The sequence below is a fragment of the Peromyscus californicus genome, unplaced genomic scaffold, assembly GCF_007827085.1.
Source record: "Peromyscus californicus insignis strain IS unplaced genomic scaffold, ASM782708v3 Scaffold_18__1_contigs__length_77618521, whole genome shotgun sequence".
Taxonomy (NCBI): Eukaryota; Metazoa; Chordata; class Mammalia; order Rodentia; family Cricetidae; genus Peromyscus; species Peromyscus californicus.
Window position 1 is genome coordinate 71,764,002 of NW_026294480.1, and position 22,151 is coordinate 71,786,152.

Consider the following 22,151-nt stretch of genomic DNA (forward strand, 5'->3'; position numbering starts at 1 on the left):
TCCTCCAGGGCAGACCCCACCCCCACCCCCCACCCCCGCAGACTGAGATCAACCTGGTAGACCCAATCCAGGTAGGTCTAGTCCCCTCCTTCCAGGCCGAGCCATGCAATCCTGCATAGGCCCCAGGTTTCAAACAGCCAACTCATGCGATGAGCACAGGTCCAGTTTTTTTCTTTAATTAATAAGACCATTTAGCAATTCATCTTACACACTTTGTATACAATTCATCTGTAGAGAGTCCAGGTGCTATTGAGTTTGCGAGTTCTGGGCCATGGCATTCTGGTTTTAGGTATTAACTTTGAATTTGTGTGTGTGTGTGTGTGTGTGTGTGTGTGTGTGTGTGTGTGTGTGTGTGTGTGTTAGGGAATGAACACAAAGTGACTCTATGCTTTAATGCTAGGCTAGATCCCCAGGCTTCCCGGTGGATTCTCCTGCTTTCCTTTCCTGTGGGTTTATTAATCTGCACTCATTAGATCTTCTGTAGGTTTCCCCACTCAACAGTGATGTAGATATCTGACTTCTGAAGCACAACAGTTTAGCTAAAGTCTATTATTCTAGCTGTAACAAAAATATATCATTCTGGGCCTCCCGCTGCTCGCGCCCGGCTCCTGACTGGCTCTGCACAGGCTTCAAAGGCCTCTGTGGTGGTTTTCCGTTAGTCCGCAACTGCTCTGAGTGGATTTGGGTGTCCTGTTGGTATCCCCCTGCACTGTCTCTTCAAATGCAGATTCTGTTGTTCCATTATTCAGTTCAGAAACTATAGTCTGTTGACCTGAGAGGAAAAATGAACATAATTTCAATCTAATGCATTTGTGTCAAGTGCCTGAGACTGTTAGATGGATTGGCAGAGACACTTTCCAGTACATATGAATGTATTTAGCATGTACAGGCCTTTGGGGGTGATCATGGAGTGAGAGGGCATACATTTTCTCTTATGAATAAAACTTTCTTTCTTGATATTAGCTTAGTTTTTTCTTCTATAAGAAAGCTGTTTCTGGCTGCACATAGTTGAAAGGCAGATTCACCCTGGCTTAGGCAAGGAAGGAAATGTACTAGCTCACAGAGCTCTGAAGTGCATGGTGAGGTCAGATTTCAGGGATAATCAGGTCAGCATTCCAGCTCTGTTGACCTTTTGAGTTTCTAAGTTCTGCCCATGCTTGTGTCTTAGTTCATTTTCCATTGCTATAACTGAATACTTAAATCTGAGTAATTTATGTTCTAGAGGGCTGAAAAATCCAGCTACATGGTACTGCACCTACTGAGCATCTAATGAGGGCCTCTCTGCTGCATCAGACAAGGCAGAACTTTAGATTTACAACAAAGCCAACCCTCAATAGCTCATTAATCCATTTATTCGGGCAGAGTCGTCAAAACCCTATCAACTCCCAAAGGTCACATCTCTAAACACTGCTAACATATGAACCTGGGAATTACTCTCCTTACAGGTGAAATACAGAGGACCCACAGAACAAAGCATGCCATCTCAGCTTTAGCTTGACTGGTGTCACAGTTGATAGCAACCGAAACTGTTCCATCTACAGGAGCTTCCAGAGAAAGAGAGAACTGTTCCTGGTAACTTTTAGGTTAAAGGAAGTTTCCTAGAAAACCTCAGAAAATTCTTCTGATACGCTTTTGGGCAACATTGTCTGGACTTAGTGAGTCCCTGTGGCCTAGGCAACAGCATTAAGTGAACAGAAAAATCCACTCTTTAGTAGCTTATGGTGAGAGCTGTGGGTCATGGAAATTCATCATTATAAAGGAGGAGTGGAAAACCACACAGAGTCTCTCTCCTTCCAACCTTAAATAGCCAGGAAACTTCCATAACTGTGGGCATTTTCTCAGGTGTTCATTCATACACAAAGAAAAAATCTGTTTTGTCTGCAACCCCCACCCCCACCCCCACGCCAGTCTCCTCCTCTGCCTCAAAGATCAGGTGGCTTTAACCACAGAAACTTATTTTCTTACAGTTCAGGAGGTTGGAAGTCTGAGAATTAGATCAATGTATAGGCTGGTGCAGGACTCCAGTGAGAGCCACTCCCCGGCTCGTAACCAGTCATCTTTGGCTTAGTCCCAGCACTCAGGAGGTAGAGGCCGGAGGGTCTGTGTGGGTTTGAGCCAGCCTGGTTTATGTAGCAAGTTCCAGGGTGCCAAGAGCTACACAGAAAGATCTTGCCCCAAAACCACAAGAAGCAACAAACGTATTGTCTTCTTGTTGTCCTAACACCACAGACCTTTTCTTGTCCTCCACCTCTTGTGCAGGATACAGCTCTACCGAATTAGGACCTCACTCTAGTCTCAGTTTAATGTCATCCCCTAATGACCTTCTCCAGACACCATTTCATCCATGGCTAGGCCATCAACTCTGGGGGAAACCAATTCAGTCCATACCAATGCCCTGTTTTTTTTGTGTGTGTGTCCCACTCAGTATGGTATGATTAGGGTTGGTTGTATGAACATGGACAGGAAGCAGGGGGCTTACTTATTGGAGCATGAAGAATAGCGTGTAACCAAGACAAGAGACTCAATGGGTGACAGGAGGCTTTTCTTTAATGGAGATCATAAATTCTAATTTATTGAATTTGATTGAATTCTTATTGAAATATGATTGCTCTATAAGAAAGATAAGAGAGTTAAAATTGTTTTGAGAAACTACAAAGTTTAACAAATAAATTATTTATAAGGTCACCAAAATTATAGATAAAAAAACGAGAAAAAGTCATAGATAGTGGTTGTTTCAATCATGATAAGGTTGAAAATTGAGGCTGAAGAAATAGAGAATCTTCCTGAGAAAATATGAAAGAGAGATGTGTGGAAGAAAAGCACTAAACAGCCATTACTTCACCATGAAGGATCTTGTCATCAACGGTTGCATGACTGTGTGGAACTATTGAAAATTAAATAATGGAGACTTCTGACTTCCTCAGGGTATGTACTATGTTCATGTTATAATCTTTGTGTGTAGGCTGGCTTTACTACCGAATGAATGCTACTGAATGAATGGTCATACTCTGCAAAGCCCAGGCATGTTTTGAAGTTAATACAGTTTTCCCTTGCATTGAAATGAGTGCTTTGAACACAGGGTGTTTTTCCTACACTTGAAGAAATAGTGAACTGGGGTTCTTCCGGCAGAGGGAGGGGTTAATTGGCTTAGTTCTCAGCCCCATCATCTGACTGTCAGTACATCCAGGTATGTTGACACAGACATTTCCAGTGGGCAGTGAGCCTGGGCACGCACTGCTCTGTGACCTACTTTTCTCCTTGGACTCAGGTCCACTCTTGGGTTGACCATGGCCTCTCCTCCCCTTGGCAGGTCAGCTCTCACTGACCTTTCCTTCTGTGCCAAAAGCTGCTGCTGTTGGTCTGGACGTAGAGACTTCCGGTGGACAATGTGCAGTGGTCCCCTTTAAATGTCCTGTACTCACTCGACTCTTCTTTAGGAGCTCAGAGCCTGAAGATGTCAGGATCCTCCAAGCTGATTTCTTCTTTGACTATCAGTATTTAACTTTGTGGTGCTTATTTCTTGTAGAATAAATTGTACACCAATAAATTCTATGCTATTGGGGCTTCCTTAATAAAGGAAGACTTGGGTCAAACCATGGGTCAGAGCCAGTTAATAACATATGTTGGGTTACATTAAAATACAAGAACTTCAAATTCTGATAATTCTGGGTCTTAATCACTTTTAATTTGACAAGTGGGGCATTTAAGGCAGTTACTCAACCTTTATTGATCATGGTTTCTCCTTAAAAATTTAAAATATAAAATATAAAATAATAAAAATATACAATTGAAAGTTGTGAGGTTTAGTTAAGGTAATATACATGAAAAGAGTTGTGTATTGTAATATTCCAGGAACTTGATTAATAGTTTTTATATGGCATGCCATAGATATATAAATTTATTATTTTTATATTTAGATAAATATATCTATCACTTCTCCCCATCTCAAGTCACTCCATAAGGATTTAGAAGTTTAGAGACTAAGAAAGACAGAAATACAGTTTTCCCTAATTAGGAAATACATACTCCAGATCGCTCCCTGATCAGAGTGTTTTGAGTTCTATGTTTGGCTAGCTCATCAGTGTATGAAAAAAGAATGGATCCTTGGAGAATGGAAGGAGTTAATTTTCCTTCAACTGGAGCAATTTTATTTCCCTTTATTGAACCAAGAAAGCTAACTGTCAAAGAGGAATAGAATGCTAACAAAACTCTATTACATTGTATTCCATTAAAGTTGAGTCAACAGTATTTGGGGGAACAAATTTCACTATGAAATAAAGGGGGTTCCTATCAGACGATGTTTTAGGTCTCCCCATTTTCCGGTTAGAGCATTTATTCCATGTGAAATCACCCCAGGCTCCCTATTTTTTCTTGATGGAATCTAATGTTAATTCTAAGTAAATAATGTGGACACGAAGAGATAAATAGCTGCCCTTTTTTGAAGAGAATTTTGATTTACCTCTGTCTGGCTCCAGCCCCCACCCCCACCTCCTTTCATGCAAGCCTGAGACACAGTATCTTCAACATAAAACAGGCAGGTGACTTTGTAGTCACTCTGGAGAACTGACAACTTTTCAGAAATTTCCTTCTTCTGAATCTTTTTCCAACTGAGACCCAAACGCTCGTTGTGTGTGTGAATGAATGTTTCCTGTATAAACTTTATCAAACCAAATGTGTCACATCCTAGAAATGTATTAACAGATAATTATACATATTATATATTCTATGTTATAACATGTAACAATTAAGTACATTATGGGTTACAGTGCACATTTCAGTACATGAATAGAGTTATGAGGTCAAGGTAATTCGTATATCTATTATTTGGATCATGGCCATTTATTTGTGTTAGGAGCATTCAAGATCCTATTAGTTTGTTTGTTTTGTTTGTTTGAGACAAGCTCTCTCAATATAGCCCTGGCTATATGTGTTCTAGAATCACTGTGTAGACCAGGCTGACCTCAAACTCATAGAGTTCTGTTCCTCTGCCTCCTGAGTGCTGGAATCAAAGGTGTGTGCAACCAAGCCCGGTCGTCTCTATTAGTGATTTGAAATGTCAGTCTTAGCAATTTCATTGTTTTGTAGAGCATTAGAAGTCACTGGAGGTTATATATATAAATGTTTTAGCTTTATATATTGCCAGGTAAAAATACACATCTTTTCCCCAAAGTTGGGCACTCTGTCATGTTAAGCAAGGTTTTAAGCATTCTGTTATCATCTTAAGCAAGCACACACCTTTGATTTCAGCACTCAGGAGGCAGAGGAACAGAGCTCTATGAGTTTGAGGCCAGCCTGGTCTACACAGTGATTCTAGAACACATATAGCCAGGGCTATATCGAGAGAGCTTGTCTCAAACAAACAAAACAAACAAGCAAGGTTTGTCACGTATAAATAACCAATTTAGCTGCAAATCCCATTTGTGGCACTGTGAGTGAAGGGTTGCTCCTGACTGTTATTTAGAAGTTGTGGAAGAGTGACATCCAGGAAGTTACTGCTGTGTTCCTTGTGATTTGGCTGTGCAGAGGAAGACTAGGATGAAGGTCAGCAATTCCTGGCAACATGTACTTCCCCAAACATGGCCTTTACTAGATAAGATTGTGGCTAGCTTTAAAAGAACATGCCAGGGCAGTGGTGGCACACGCCTTTAATCCCAGCACTTGGGAGGCAGAGCCAGGCGGATCTCTGTGAGTTCAAGGCCAGCCTGGTCTACAGAGTGAGATCCAAGACAGGCACCAAAACTACACAGAGAAACCCTGTCTCGAAAATAAAAAAAAAATAAAAAAAAAAAAAAGAATCAAATGAAATTTGCAGGCAAATGGATGGAACTAGAAAATATCATCCTGGGTGAGGTAACCCAAACCCAGGACAAACATGGTGTGTACTCACTCATAAGTGGATACTAGATATAAAGCAAAGAACAATCAGACTGCGACCCACAGAACCAGGGAGGCTACATAGCAGGGTGGACCCTAGGGTGACTGTGGCTTATAAGTTTTGGTTTTACTCAATTACTGGGCAAGCCTTAATGAAACATTTCACTATTAGGATAAGAATTTGTACTGTATCAAGCTGATAATAGAAAAATAAATAAGTAAATAAAAATAAAAAGAAGAACATGCCTCATTTCAAATAGGATCCTACTATCTGAAATAAGAGAGTGGCCTAATCCAAGCTCGAGCTATTTCCGAGAGCGGAATTAATTTGTGCAAATTTTAAGCTGCAGTTTTTAAACATTTGTGTGTTACAACAATATGAATCTTAACGATTATGGCTGACACACAGGACTCTGAGTTTTTAGCTGAGTAGGCACTACAAGTGAAAAGATGCTGTTGGAAGGCAACCCAAGTGGTTTTTAAAGATACACGCACAAACAGGAGGTGAGGCTGCAAAGAACTCTAACACAGTGCCTGGATCTGCCAGTCTAAAAGGTGTGCGTGTGCGTGTGTGTGTGAATGTGCGTGTGTGTGTGCATGTGTGGGCGCGCGCATGCATGTGCGTGTGAATGTGCGTGTGTGTGTGCATGTGTGGGCGCGCGCATGCATGTGCGTGTGAATGTGCGTGTGTGTGCGTGTGTGTGTGCATGTGTGCGTGTGCACGCGCGTGCATGCGTGTGCGTGTGTGTGGGACAAGCTTCCTTTAAGCTTCTGATTTCACAGTTCAGGATTGAGTTTGTTCTGTAGGGTGAGGTATAACAGTGCATTTATTATAGTTACGATTTTTCCCTATACAAACTACACACTATTGTGTTACCAAGGAGAGAAGGGGGTGATGATAAGCTGAATTGAATCCTCCACAAAGATGTGTTGCCTCCATCTCCAAGTGCTGAGATTACACTGTGTGTGCCACCCTATCGGTTTTTATGTGGTGTTTGGGAACCCAGGGCTTCGTGTGTACTAGTCAAGTACTCTAAGCATGGTTCATGGTTTCAGAGTGTTGAGCCGTGGCAGTAAGGGAAAACATTAGGGCAGTGGGAAAGTCTCTTCTCTTCGACAACAGGACAGAGGGAACCACATGGAGGCCCCAGGGACAACTTACACCCAAATCAAAGCTGGCTTCTTACTTCCCCAAGGCTGGCTTCTCCACATTGTTGCTTCAGCATCCACACACAGCAGCCTTGGGGGACATTCAGATCTATGCCCTGACACTTGCTTGGCCTGTTCACTATGGGGACATTCAGATCTATGCCCTGACACTTGGCCTGTTCACTTATTTACTGCAGATCCTTGCTTCCCTTTCCCCTGGGCAAAAATATCGCTTATAGTATTCCTCAAAAATCAAAATAAACTTGCTTTTTAAAAATTGTCACATGTGGGAGAGTGGGAGTGCTGGAGAGATGGCTCAGTGGCTAAGAGCACTTGCTGCTCTTACAGATCACCTGAGTTCTGTTCTCAACACCCACATGGTGGTTTACAACTGCCTGTAACTCCAGCTCCAGGGGAACTGGTGTGCTTTTGATCTCTGTGTACACTGCATTCATATATGCACACACAATTTAAAAAGCCACACTTGTGTGTAGTATATGTATGTATGTACACACGAGTTGATGATTGTAAAGGCACATGTCCCAGGAGGCCAGATGTCCACACCCGTAACTTCTGCTTTATTTTTGGACACAAGATCTCTCACTGAATCTGGAGCTTGCTGATCTGGCTAGACTTGCTGACTGGGACATTGGGATTGTCTCTGAGAACTGGGATTGTAGGTGTGCAGCATGACCAAGGCAACTTTAAAAAGAAAGCATTTAGTTGAGGGCCTGCTTACATAGTTTCCGAGCTAGTCCATGATGTTATAGACCCTTCCTGGAGTTACTAGTTAATACACTGTTTTACTGAAGCTAGTCTGAGTTTCTTTTCCACAAATCAAAAATCCTGATAAATATAGCAAGGTCAGCAATCAATAAATTCAGACCAGCTTGACAGTTAAGAGAACTCACGATGCTATTTAACATACTTTAGTTTCAATGTACTCCAATGCCAATTTCACTAGAGTGCGGGGAACTGGCAGTCATAGGTGGTATAGAGCACAGCATTACTTCCTAAAAATGGACAAATTCATGCCTTCAGCAGTGAGCATCTTGTGTAACCTTTATTCTTTCCAGAAGAGAAAATCAACTTGAGCATTCTTGTTCAGTGCCTGGCCCAGCCACAGAACTGAGAAATTCATTTCCTCCTCTCACGGATTCATTTCCTAATCCTGTTAGTAAAAGCTGACAGCGTTGCCCATCTACAAAACATATTCTAATTGCATACAAATGTATGAATCTCTCCTGGTGACATGGGAAGCCTATTTGAAGGCACATAGATAATCCTTACATACACGTGTAAACAATGAACAATAAAAATTAAGCTTAACTTCAAAAGGATTTTGAAGGTTGCCAATCACTATAATGGTCATACCTATTTTTAAGACTATTTCCTGCTGTTTTTCAAATGTGGAAAACTGTTTTGTTTTTCAACCTAACTTCTAATGTCTTCTTTTAATGTTAAGACTAGGGCATGTCATAGCTGGGGGACAGTGGCATCTAAATACAAAATTACCTGACATTTGGTTCAGTATTTAAGATTGAAATTCACATTTTTTAAGTCCTCAGTAATTTCCATTAGTATACATTTAGAAACAAACCATTCAGAACGATCTAAGAGTTCAACTGTAATGTTAAAAGTGTTTAACTGGTGCATCATTAATACGACCAATTTCCAATAAACTGCCAAACAATTATACAAAAAAGAAAAAAAAAACACTTTTATTTTTCCACAAGGAAGAGCAACAGGAAAAATTAAATCATTTTCCACATAGTTTTCTTAAAACAGAGCCTACAAGGACATATTCAGCACCAAATAAAAAAGAGAGATTAACAAACAGCCATAGAGTATAATCTATAAAGCAAACATTTAATATTGCACTTTGTTTCGCGAACATTTTGGATTTTACTTTTCCTAAACGAAAAATTAGGAAGCTATCTCGAATACTAGAGTGCAACTGTGACCTCACATGTATGTCAGGAACTGACCAATATTTAGAAAAATGTAATGCCTCTAAATGAGTAAAGAAATAATTAATGGTAAAAATAAAACTATTTTACCAAGTCTTACAAGAATTTTGTCACCCAGGGCCAATTTTTGTCATATTGGTCATTCTTGCTTATGCAGTCTTTTATAAAACACGGTGGTGAGTGTCCTGATGCCACACACATCAACAATTGTTCCCTAGTTAGACATAACAGGAAGAGTAAGAGGTGTCATCAGACAATCCCTCCCAACGAAAACAAAACCACCAAATGCCCTTTATGCCAAATATCCCATGAGCTTCTTCTGAGGGGGACATTCACAAAATGGTTTAACAATAAAAAAATAATTCACCCCCATTTCCTTATTATCTAGTATTAGTTTGCTACGGGAGCACAAACCCTTTAACCGAATCACTTAAAACGCGATTCCTTTTTACAGTGGGTTTTCTTCACCCTGTCAGCATTATTTCAAACATGAATTGTCTTCCATGTTTTCTTAAAGGCCACTTATGGAAAAGCCTATTTTGTATGAAGCTTTAAGACAGTATTTAAGCAGGTCAAGCACCAAGCCAGAGTTACCATTATTTTCAGTCACTTTATTAACTGTGGGTAGGATGGCAAGGTAGATGGATGTAACGTCCATTTCACACATATGTTGCAATATCAGAGATGCTGGTGTCACTAAAAACAGAAACTCCTAAAAAAAAAAATCACTACACTTTATACTTGGGAGGGTGCGGTTTTAAACATTTTCACGAATGCTGGTACTGAGGTGTTGTTCTATCTATACATATTCAAAGTGAGAGACCTCTTCAGATAGAAAAAAATCACACACACAAGGTCAAATGACAGCTATTTATCCCAGCAAACATTCTAGTATTTGTAATTACTAAGTTACACACTTCGGGAACAAATTTGGAATTTTATTCTCTTAAACTTGAGCAAATGTATAAATCAAGCTTCTCCAATCATAATTGACATACACATTCTGGCTTATTAAAGTACTCTGCATCAGCAAAAATGAAACATATGTGTTTTGGAGGTAATTAAGTAACTCTGTATAAAAATAAATGCATTTCCCCCTCCCTTCCCTAGTGACTGGACAACTTCCATTTACTTTTAAATAATAAAAATAGTTTTTAAGAGCAACAGCCCCGAACTCTTTGCTGGTGCCTGCCCTACTGTCTTTCTTCACTCTTGCTCTAGTTTCTTCTTATATGCAATGATAAAAAGGGGATGTGGGTGGGTTATCAGTTTTGTGTATGTCCCATTTCTGAATTTCCCTCTCCAAAAAGCCAATCAAACAACAACAACAACGTAACAGTGCAACAAAAACACAAATGGCATTCCGACAGTTTGGCAAGTGACGCATTCACCTGAGATTAAGTGATTTTAGGCAGTCAGTAACAAAATGCTGCTTTGCTGTCAATAGTAGACGGGCAACAGTCTCAAGGAGCCCAGGTACGATCCTCGTCTCTCATTCGCTTCCTCTCCTTGTTTCCCCCACATATGTGATGCGCATCTACTACAGTAGGCTGCAAAACGTACAGCAAAAGGATTGGCTTGAAGGCATTTGATGTTTGTAAATAAATCCACGACAGGATCCAAGCTGAAGAGGTGATCCACGGTCAGCCTAGCAGGACAATTCTGAGCATGTGCATACGCAGGTAGAGTCCAGGCTACATTAACTTAAACAAACAAAACAGAAACAACAACAACAACAAAACCCACAAACTGTCAGTGCGTTTTTTTTTGTTTGTTTGTTTGTTTTTTGTAAGAATTTTTCAAAGCTTTCTTTTGTTCCTTGTTGTGCTGACCACAAACAAGTTTTCTGAGTATCAAGAGTCTGGCATAAATGGAAAAAAAAAAGCTGTAGTGACATTGAACTGCACAATGTAAGCATTGAGCATGTGCAAATTTCAAATCAGAAGGACCACGTCCTTCTTTGCAACGGTGTCTTGACACGTATGACCACAGGCTAAGAAGACTGCTCTTAGCATGTGCAGTTTTACAGGAGAAAGCTTAGATCTTCAAGCATGTTGGAGCAGCCCCAGAATGCTGCTGTAGATTCTAAAGCATGATCACTGGTGGTTTCACGTATTTGCCATCTTCTGGGCAAAAGCAATTCCACTTCCTCTGAAAAACGTGTCTCCAAGACACTTCTCTGTCCTCAGCCGGAAGAGATACAGTTCGGAACCCAGATCAACTTGATTCAACCAAGTGTTCTTTCAACGAGAGGGGCAGGATGGCCTGTCCTCAGATGACTGATCAGGATTTGGATCGATCTAGTAGAGACAAGATATAAAATTTACAAAGTTAACTTGGTAAGGTGTAGGAAGAATGCAACATATGACTGCTTTTGAGAACTAGTCAGCAAAGGTAACCAATATAACCAGAGCATGTATCTAACTAGTCAGCAAAGGTAACCAACATGATCAGAGCATGTATGTAACTAGTCAGCAAAGGTAACCAATACGATCAGAGCATGTATCTAACTAGTCAGCAAAGGTAACCAACATGATCAGAGCATGTATCTAACTAGTCAGCAAAGGTAACCAATACGATCAGAGCATGTATGTAACTTCTGAGCAAATGACACCCTATTGTTCTCTCCATCTCAAGTGCTAGGTGGGAATGAAAGGGTGCTGGATTACTGATAGGATTTACAGCTAAGCATGAGTAGTTCAGTTTCACGAAAGTTGCTAAGAAAATCTTTTAAGGAAGAGTGTTTTCATTCAACATTGAGACACTTAAACTCAGTTATACATTGGGGTACACCATCAAACCACTCAACTCCTTTGTGAAGTATTTTTTGTTCTTGTCCTAAAACCTCACTGCATCTCTTCCCTAGGCTCTGTGAACAAAGTTCCCGAGTGTCCTGTGAAGGTGATTCAAAGATCTCTTGGACAAGGCCTATTCACTTTAAATGTCAGACAACTCACAATGCCTCAAAAATTTTACGCCAAGTGCACATTTTTGAAGAAAAAATCCAATTACCATTTAGTTAAGTCATATTCCAGTGCTATTTTAGGGTTGTACAATTTTTAAGTTATCTTATATTTACCTTGAAATGTATAGAATTTAAGACAAATTAGATAAAAGTGAATAATAGATATTCATTCTTTTCAAATGTTCCCCTTAAAAGCTTTGAACACTCAAAGTAAGCCAGAAGCAAAGCAAGAAATGTCAGAATAAATATACAATAATAAAATTTGTGAGAAATGGTGGAACGTTTTTGGTATCTAACACATATTTTTATGAACCATAATAAGATAAGAAAAATATCTAATCAAAAATTTGACAGAACAGATTCTGAATACCCGATAATCAATGAAGATTCTACACGATCACATCTAGAGAAGGTATTTTCCAGTTATGGCATCACCACAATTGGTTTCAAAGTACAAACAAATTCCTTAATTTCTAATGAGTATGAAAAAGTATATAGACTCTCACTGTAAAATATTGGAATAAACTACATAACGCAAAGTCTCTTGATTTAGAGTTCTTTCAGTATCAAGGCCAATGTGAAGGTCCTATAAGAATGTATATGTTGGCTCGGGTCATGCTAAAAAGTCCTGAAACTGCTGAGCCAGCCCTTTCTTGTCCTACAGCTGGGCTGCTCTTCCTGCCTCGACTGTCCCACCTGTGCAGGGGCTACTCAGTTTTTAAAATTCAGCTTAATAATCACTTTCTCAGAGAAGCCCTTCAGATTCCTAAGAGTGAGCGAATGGTCCGTTAAGTGTTTTCTAACACTACTGACACTGGAGTTCGCGTCTAAGTTCATTTTTCTCACTAGTTTGTGAGCTTATCCAATGCAAGCGTTCATCTTACTCACATGTGCGGAGTGTCATCAATATGAAGTGCAGAATAATCTGGCAGTGTAGGGATGCTGTCTGAGAAGCTATTTGGAAATATGCTATTTTCTCCTATGACTAAGAATGTTAAAGTATGCAAGAATTAATTATGAATAATATAAATTCTAGCCATTTAATTATGCTCATCAAACACAGGTTTTCTACTGACACTTTAAAATAAAGTCACTCCATTCAAAAATGCCAACGATTCAACTGACGTTTGACCATCATCTTAGTTCCTGAACGAAATCTTACTTCTGTGTCAAAGTCAGAAGATCTGCCAATCATAACTTTTAAAATGTTATTCTAAATTTTTTATCAGCAGGATAACCAAGAAGGAACTTTTAATTCTGTATCTTTTTAAAAGACTGCAACTGCTGTTTCCTAGGAGACCCAGCACATTTCATACTTGACTTGGTGCTTACCTCTGAATAAAGAGGTGGAGGCAAGAACCGGAACTCCTGGATATACGCAAACAGTGGCCCTTGAAGAGCTCTCTCAAAATCGTCACAAGCACTCACTGGTGCGAGGTTATTTCGTCTTTGTTCCTCGGTTACTACTTCTGCATAGCTGGGTGGTGCTGGAGGAAAAAGATACACGCAATTCGAACAACATGTTCTTATGCATGTCAAAATACACAGAATAGTAGATATTAAAAAAATGTCATGTAAAAGAGTAATTATTTGGTGATTAAAACAAGGTAGACATACAACAAAACTTAATATTAAGGTCACATATGCTAACTACAGAGAGATAAAAATTTAACTAGGGTTGTAAAATATGAAAAACAAAAGTCTTAATAATAATAGAGTAAGTTTAGACATGTATTATCAAATTACCTTCAGGTCTTTCAGGAAGGGATAAACCAAGCCAGTTCATGTTCATGCTACACTGACTGCTTACACTTGAGGTTCTGCTACCAAACGGATGGAGAGGAATGGTACCGATGACGAGTGGCAAATTAAGAAATAAATCCATAGCTCCAGGAATATCCACATATACCTACAGAGCAAGCAGGTGCTAGATCAGCATTTTAAGTAGATTTTTCTTTAAAAACACAACTTAATTTTGATATTAGCTGGGATCCCTTTTAACTAAAACTAGAACATTTCTCTGTTATGTGCAATGCCCTAGGTTTATGTGAGGTAAAATAATCACAATGTAGCGTTTCACACACACTTCTACACTCCACCAAACTTGGACAAAATTAGAACCCCACGGGTTCAAGACGAAAGTCGCAAGAACTTCTCAGAGTAATACCTACCATTAGCGAGTACTCCACCCGGATTATACTACAGTCAAGGATGGAGGGGGAAACTGGCGGGATTTTCAGCAGCTTGCCATTCCATGTCTCTGTCTTCCCGGATGACAGAGACTCCCCACGTAAGTTTGCCACAAGCTGCTTTACTTCCTTCATTTTCCCTTTGGCATAGAAAGCCTGTGTTTGGTAAATGGCTGCCTTTGGCACTACCATTCGGGAAGAGCAGTTCTCAATCTCAGCAAATATCTGTATGGATTCACCTGGAGAGGGAAGACAATTATGGACTATTAGAGAACAGATACGCAAGCACCCATTATCAACCAACTCCATGGAGTAAAAGCTATCCTAGAAGCAAGCAAGGTGACTTACTGTCATGAAAATGACCACCTGCTCACTCAGTGACTATACACAAAAAAGGACTACAGTCTGTGAAAAGAATATGTACAACTTACACAGCGTTCCTAAGGAATGCTGAGTGTTTATACTCGGTAACAATGCTGTAAGTTTATACGAAACGCTCAGTAAAGACGACTGCTGTCTGTGGGCACATACATACCTGGGGTGTAGCCCTTCCTCTCGATTTTGGCACTTAAGGATATTGGGCCTGAGGTGCAGAACCAGCAACAGAGTGTCTTGTCTTTTGTGCCTGCTTGGGGTGACTGTATGAAACAGAGAAAAAAAAAATCAATGTATGAACTCAAAAATGCCAGAATGTTTTTAAAAAATCAACTAAGAGAATCTATTTTGTTCCCCCTCAACAGATGGTTTTTAAATTATATCAAACTTCTGTCTTTAAACCTCTATTCAATAAAGGAAAAAAAATGGGTTAAGGGCTTAATACCCTATTCCAAAGCAGACTTTTAGCCCATTGTGTACAATAATAAAAACTAATCAAATAAATAAATTAAAAAAAAACCCTTTCCAAATCCTACATAAATTGTCCTAAACTCGGTTGTAATTCCAAATGGCAACATCTTATTTTGAAAATGTAAAAAATGTTAGTAAAATGTAAAACACATTTTTATTTGCTTTAAAGATGTTATCATTTGTTTAAACCAAATTGTTTTTGAAGCCAAATTTGAATTAGTATCAGAAATTGCATTTAAAAAGAAATTAAGTTTTTTCCCCATGAAATGATGAATCCCCATCATTTGATACCTATCCCTAATTGGAATAATACAGCGTGGTTCAAAGTTTGCACTGTGGCAGTTCCAAGTAAGAGACTTAAGCCAGTGTTTTAAATGATAAATACTGTTTGTCAGCTAAAGCCATTTAGGGGCCAGACCTTGTTATTGCTGTGTTCCGCATAGAAGATACTTCATATCACATACTGGGCTTTTAAATTTACCTAGCGCAGTGTGAAAAACAGCACACCACTCATTCGCTTGTGTGCTCCACTTTTACTGTATTTTAAAACAGGTTTTTAATGGAATTCAATAAAATTGCTTTATTAAAGCTATAGAATGGTATAAATTAGGTGGTGGCTATTCTTTATGTATTCATATGAAATGAAGAATCCAGTCATTTCTTACCAGTAGTGAAGGAGTGTTGATATCTATATGCTCAAAGACTGTAAATTCCTTCTTTAATTTTACTGGCAGAAGCCAAGGCCTATGCAATTCAGCTTTCACCCAATAGCGCACACTACCGTGCCGGCCTTCGAATGAGGTAGCAAGTGGTCTGTGCAAAATATAAAAATGGATATATTAATCTTACACCCCTTTCAAAAAATTCAATAGTAGATCAGAATAAACACGTTACCATGTTGTACTGTCTATGAGGCACATGTATTAAAGACATCACCAGGTTGTGCTGTCTGTGGACCAGTGAGGCACCACATGTATAATTTCTTAAAGCTTTCCAAAAGGGATAAGTCACTGGGGAAAGACCTTTTATTTTCAAATGATAGGAGTTAAATGTAACAGAAATTTTGTTTAATGCCAGAAGAATACAATCCCTTTAAACTAAAAAGAGTCTACTTTTAATGTTGGTGGCAAAACCAAGAAAGTTAAATGAACCATTCTTGAAAAGGTAAAAAATTTAATTTAAAAATAAAGTTAAGAATGGCCTCACTATTTCTACCTAAAAATCCTAGACCCTAATCAAGCACTCAGAAAAAAAATCCCTATACTGTCCCACTTTTGTTAGCTAGGAATTAGAACCTCTTTTTATAGCAACTAATTAAGTATAGCACAGAAAACACCTAGAATAGTCTCACAATTTCCTATTTCATAAATTCATAGAAATGGAGAAGGTGGGGGGTTGGGGATTTAGCTCAGTGGTAGAGTGCTTGCCTAGCAAGCGCAAGGCCCTGGGTTTGGTCCTCAGCTCCAGAAAATAAAAAAGAAATGGAGAAGGTGCTTTTTACACCCTGTCCACCCATATTCTAACTCTCCTTTGGCTATTCCCCACTTGCCAAGGCTTGAAAAGAAAAATCCTCCCATTAGCCTATGTCAGAAGAATCAGAACTGTTTCTGGACTTGGCCAGATTATAGGTTAGTTGTCTGTAGAAGGTTTTAACAAGCAGTTTGGCCCATTAGAGAAACGTCCAGTGCTGTTACTTAGAAGGCAGAGAGCCAGACTAAACTGGTAGAAGTATCAGTATTTTACAAACTGACTGTAGAATTTCAATGTAGAATTAGTAAATACAGAATTATATACATTTAAGGCCTGATAAAATGTTATGAGCTACATTTATTTTATAGATCAATCAGTGCCAGTTTAAACATTTTAGTATCTGCTAAAAGGCATTATGCAAAAATGTTTATATTCTCTTCCAGCAATCTGTTCAAATGCTAAGAATGTACTATACTTCAAGCTTTCCACTAAGGCAGCTCTGACAGACGGTTCCTTTTCAGTCCAGGTTATGATCTTATGTAATGTCCCCAGTAGTGGCAGCTCTGTGTACAAAAGCTTGCTCCCGAATTTGTGTCTAAACAACAGGACCGCTCCTTGAGTTAGGAGTCTCATCTTTACATTCTAACGTTGATCATTCACATTAGCAGAAAGGTAGAATACTGAATTTTGATTCAGTGAGCCATTAAACTCAACAGTGCTCTCTTTTAATAAAGCAAACGATAATCAGCTATCTGATCGAAGACTTCCTATATTTGATTAGCACCTTCTGATTCACCAGTGCTAGATTAAACATGAATGTTTTATATCCTTCGAACACTACTGTGGAATACTAACAACTGAGTGTGCTTTCTGTAATTTTGCCACATTAGATTAAAAATAGCTCCCTTTATTTAATAGATTATTTTCCTTGACCAAGTTTCTGTAATGAAAAGGGTTTTTTTCAGAAAACAAACAAAAACAAAAAAGCAAAACAAAAACTGAAGTATTTAAACATGGAGTATCTAATTTTATAAGATTGTGCTTAATTAAGAGTGTCCAAAAAATTCTATTTCTCATAATACTTACGTCTGTGGAAGCTCGAAGCTAAATGCATATTCATGCCTTCCTGAATGAATAGTGTTGAAGCCTTCTTCGGAATTATCATCATCTAAAATGAACAAAAAGGGAAAAAAAAATCTTGTCGTTAATCGTCTACATTCTCAGGCGACACTTTTCAAGGATGTTCAAATGATCAAAGCTACCTGTCTTCATCTTACAGATCAGAGTTCTAACCCCAACTTCATTATTTGCTGGGGCTGAAATAAACACCCTTGTTCTTGGTCTTCCTCATCCCCAAAACGGGGATGATGAACACTTACACTTTGCAGGCTGTTGTTTTTTTCTTTTTGGCTGTTTTATTTTAATGGAAAAAAAAAAGATCCAAATAGTGAAAAAAATTCTATCAAGTACAGTGTATTCAACAAAAGGTTCAGGTATCAAACTACACTGTTATCTTGATCACCAACTGTTTACTTAAGTGCATAAAGTAAAAACTGTGCAATGTTTTTTAACAGCCACTTTTGGTGAATGTTCACTCTTCAGGCGACTATTCATGTTGTACCCAGGAAGCAGAGGTAAGAGGACTGCTGGGACTCAAGGCCAGGCAGAGGGGACCCTGTCAAAAGGGAGGCGAGGTGACTAAAAGTCTGAAAGCTAAAAATACTCCCTTAGACGACACTCAAAACTCAATTGGTTTTAGCAGCAACTAAAATCAGCCTTTGGAAGTTTAATTACAAAGGACTGAATTTAAAAGATGGCCCTGTACAAAGAAACATTTTGTTCAACACCCTTAAGAAATGAAGTCTAATTGGGTAGTTTCCACTTGCGAGGGGTGTGGGTGGTGGTGGTGGTGTTGGGGGGGGGGGGGGTTAAGGAGCTTTCATCTTACATCCAATTTCTTTTGCTCGACTTCATTATTTATGTCATGAAAAAAATTAACAAATAATGTAGGGGAAAAAAAGGGTTGGAGCAAAAAGTCCTTTTGGCTGTCTAGGTAATGCACACCAACGTCTCACTTGCTTTTCTTGGTGTGCAATCCTTTTTAATTAGCGGCGGGGCGCGGGGGGGGGGGGGGCGCGCTGGCTCGGTATCATTCTACTTTTCTTCCCCCTAAGTACTGAAAACGCACAAACCCCGCGACACTTCCATCCCCACATCCCGGTGAGCCGCCGACGATGCCTGACACCGCTCCCCGCGCCTCCCGGGGAGCCCCCCCCGACGGTGCCAGCCCCCCGCAGCCGGGCCGGGGAGCCGGGGCTCCTGCCCGCGCCCCCCGCCCAGGCGCCCCAACTTGGCCTCCCTCCCCGGGCTCCCTTTTGTGCCAGCTCAGCAGTCTCGTGGACGGCGAGCGGCGGCCTCCGCGCGCCGCGGTAAACAAGTGCCTGGCTGTCAATCAAGAACTAGACTGGAGCAGGAGAGGACCGGCCTAAACCGGCGCTGAGCAGATCCCAGCCGGCCCGCCCGCGCGCGCCCGCGCCCGCCGCCGCCGCGCGCCCCGCTATACATACGGCATACGTCGCGCGCCCGCCCGCCCGCGCGCACGCGCAGCCTAGTCTGCTGGGCCCGGGGGGGCGGGGCCGCGGCGCGCCGCGCTTCCGCTTTCCACGCCCCAAGCCGGTGACCGGTTCGATCTGGCTCGGGCCACCCTGACACCTAGGCTGTTCCAGCGCGGGGGGAAGTGGGGCGGCGGCGGGGACGGCGGCGGGGACGCGAGGGCCCCGGGGAACAATGGGCGAGGCCGGGCCGATGGCGGCGCGCGCGCTCTCCCCCGCCGCTGTCACGGCCCGCTCGGGCCACTCGGGTCCCCCCCGGCCGGGGACGACCCCCCGCTCGGGCCGGACCTCCCGCGGGCAGCACTTCCCCGGGCGATGGCTCAACCCCCGCCCCGCCCCGCCCCGGCCGGGGGCCACGGCACCTGCGGGCCACCCCGGCCTGGGGGGACCTTTGCCGGCTCGCGCCGGTTCCAAGCCTCGCCCCAACCGGCGCGAGCCGGCTGGCTCGCCCCACCCGTCCGTGCCCCAAGCCAATCAAGGGCTGGCATCGCCTTAGCAACAGGCTAACAAACCCGGCTCCGCCTATCGCCGGGCGCCCGGGGCGGGCGCTCAGCCGCCAGGCCAGTTTGAGAGCTCCCGGTTGGAAGTCATTGAAACTCTCCCAGCCGCCGGAGCCCGTCCACGCGGAGCCCGGCTTGCGGGCACCTCGCAGGGTGCAGGTAGTCTCCTTAGCCGTGAAACCGTGCTGCAGCGGGCGCAGCGTTCGCCCCCACAACTCGGTCTACTTCCCCCACTACAGGTCTCAACTCCTCGAGGGAAAGCCTTTGTCTCTTCTCTCTCATTCTGTTAAAGGCTGCAACGTCCAAGCAGGTTCAATCGCAAAATACATGTGTCTTTTAAAAAAAAAAAGAGCACCGTCATTAGGTATTCTATGCCCTATCAGTGTGGACGCCGGCGAAGGTGAAGGAGGCAACCATTTCAGGATGCAGAATACCTTGGGGTAGCTGCGTAAATACTAGGAATTGATTTCACCTTCATATTTTTTTTTAAAAAGATGCAATCCTGTGTAACTTAAAGCATCCTCCATTTCTCATTTGCTTAGTTTCAATTAACATCTCCCCAGGATGTACGTTTTAGATATTTAAAAAAAAAAAAATTGAAGGTATGCCTCTATCTGAAAAATCGCCAGTATTTGCACTAAAATACTGCATTAGAAAAGAGAAACACAAATTACATAACCAGTTTTAACATTATATTCTTCTTGGACTAGGAATTAAGTCATCGCCACCACCTGACGCGTGTAACCAATCTGCGGAGAGCAGAACAAGCGCCCCTCCTCACCATCCCCCAGAACTGGTCCGAAACAGGATTGAACCGCTTCTAACAAAGGGTGGAAACTTAGAAAAACAAGCTTGGAGTCGCCTATATTTCCACATTGTAACCACTTAAACAACAGATTGCAAATTTCAGGACCCCTTCTCCCTTTGACAATGCCTTTATCTTCCTCTTGTACCAAAAAACCAAATCCGATGTGCCATATACTTTACAATTCCATCTGTCTGCCATAGGTTTCATTGAATCCACGTTCCAAAGTTAGACATGATGCTCGAGAAGAAAATTACTGACCCCGAATGGCTTTTAAAACTGGCTTAATAGTTTGCATAATGATTAGATATTATCCTTTAAAGAATAAATGATGCTTGATGTACATTTTAAAAGGAATTGGGAGAAATAGGGGAAAAACACGTGGGGTGTTGATGCCATATGTCAAAATAAGCCATAGAAGCCCTTTATCAAAGAACAATAATCAAGTCTTTAAAGTCTTTTGCATACGAATATTAAAATCAGATACATCTAGCAACCTTCTTAAAATGTCACCACGGTTCTTTCCTGGAGCTCATTTTTGGACCTAAGATTATAAAATAAAGGGAGAAATCCAATACTGGACTGCGGCTTTTGCAAATGAATGTGAAAATATTAGTAAAATGACCGAGTCAGATTTAAACACTTTATAAAGGTGCACAGGGGTCCCAAGTGCGACGGCAGATAGGAAGCTGGTTACAGATGTAGTAAGCGCAGTTTGCAGACGCCTGCATGCATTACGGCTTAACACGCTTGAACGTCAAGGAGAAACTACATCTTCTAAGTTTGCTACACCTTCACCAAACTGCCGACTAGACCTGCATTAAATGAGATTAAAGTTCTCATTCAAAGAAGACTAATACAAAGACTTACCTCTTTCGTGCCCAACTAGGATGTCTTTATGGTTGAGATACTCTACTTCTTCAGTGTAATTCTGTGTGTAGGCAGTATTGGAGCCGGCGTTTCTAGACTCAGTCCAGCGCACTTTCGCATGTCCTCTTGCATGAATTTTAAGAGATTTTACTCTGATTTCCCCAGTAACTTCTAAATTCACCCTTCCTGAGACAGTGTCCCCGCTGGAATACACGGGGACATTGCTGTCATTAAGACAGTCAAAGCTTATTGTCAAACTCTTCACCTTTCCCAGCACCATGATTATAACAAAATCTATAAAAATATAATGTAAGACCAAAAAAAGTCAAGATCGCATATAAGATGTGATCTTCACTTAACACTGATCGGGGTCTTTGCCTTGCAAAGAAAAAAAAAATCTTGCAGGCCGGATCAGTGATTGTCTACAAATAGTTCATTGAGATTTCTTCAAAAGTCAGGGCAGCAGGGAAGCTCCTGCTCCACGCTCCTGCTCCTCTCAGTGGTCTCCTTACAAAGACGGGCGGCTGGAGGCTGCCAGCTCAGTTTAAGAGCAGCTTTGTGAAAAACAACCCCGGTGCGCAGGCGCACGCCGCGGCCGGCGGCCAGCCTCCCTGCGCGCTCCCTCCCGCGCGGCGCGCGCGCCCCGCTCGCCGCGCGCGCCCGGTCCAGTAGGCGTGGAGCCGGCGCGGCCGGCTTCTGTGCACGGGCCGCTGCGATTGGCAGGCGGGCGGGCGGACCGCCACCCCCCGCCCTGCACGCGCTCCGCGAGCCGGGGAGAGGGGCCCGGCGGCGCCGGTCCCCGGGAGCGTGCGCCAGGGCCGCCGCGCACCCGGGCGAGGATGTGCGAGCCTTGGGGGGGGAAGGGGAGAAACCGGTTGGGCAAGCGGCTGGTGGCCGAGGC

At 41.8% G+C, this 22,151-nt stretch overlaps 1 protein-coding gene across 3 annotated transcripts; it reads right to left on the reverse strand.

Annotated features, from left to right (window-relative positions):
• Positions 1–8,716: 8,716 nt before the first annotated feature.
• On the reverse strand, positions 8,717–21,799 carry Arrdc3 (arrestin domain containing 3). Of its 3 annotated transcripts, none has more exons than XM_052743672.1 (8): positions 21,251–21,799; positions 17,550–17,631; positions 15,659–15,806; positions 14,683–14,785; positions 14,130–14,386; positions 13,705–13,867; positions 13,291–13,445; positions 8,717–11,293 (listed from the first exon to the last, which is right to left on the reverse strand). In XM_052743672.1, the coding sequence occupies exons 1-8, from the start codon at positions 21,528–21,530 to the stop codon at positions 11,237–11,239; spliced, it is 1,245 nt and encodes a 414-aa protein (XP_052599632.1). In that variant the 5' UTR covers positions 21,531–21,799; the 3' UTR covers positions 8,717–11,236. The 3 variants fall into 3 exon arrangements, with proteins under 3 accessions (XP_052599632.1, XP_052599633.1, XP_052599634.1); XM_052743673.1 differs by lacking the exon at positions 21,251–21,799 and adding an exon at positions 17,726–17,811; XM_052743674.1 differs by lacking the exons at positions 15,659–15,806; positions 21,251–21,799 and having other exon boundaries at positions 17,550–17,719.
• Between the last annotated feature and the right edge of the window lie 352 nt (positions 21,800–22,151).

What these genes read in the sequence shown, in the direction of transcription:
- Arrdc3 (XM_052743672.1), bottom strand. Translation starts at nt 21,530, where the DNA reads ATGGTGCTGGGAAAGGTGAAGAGTTTGACAATAAGCTTTGACTGTCTT. An exon ending in CCTAGTTGGGCACGAAAGAG is followed by an intron (nt 17,632 to 21,250) that starts GTAAGTCTTTGT and finishes TGTTCATTTTAG; the next exon opens with ATGATGATAATTCCGAAGAA. An exon ending in GAGGAAGGGCTACACCCCAG is followed by an intron (nt 14,387 to 14,682) that starts GTATGTATGTGC and finishes TTCCCTCTCCAG; the next exon opens with GTGAATCCATACAGATATTT.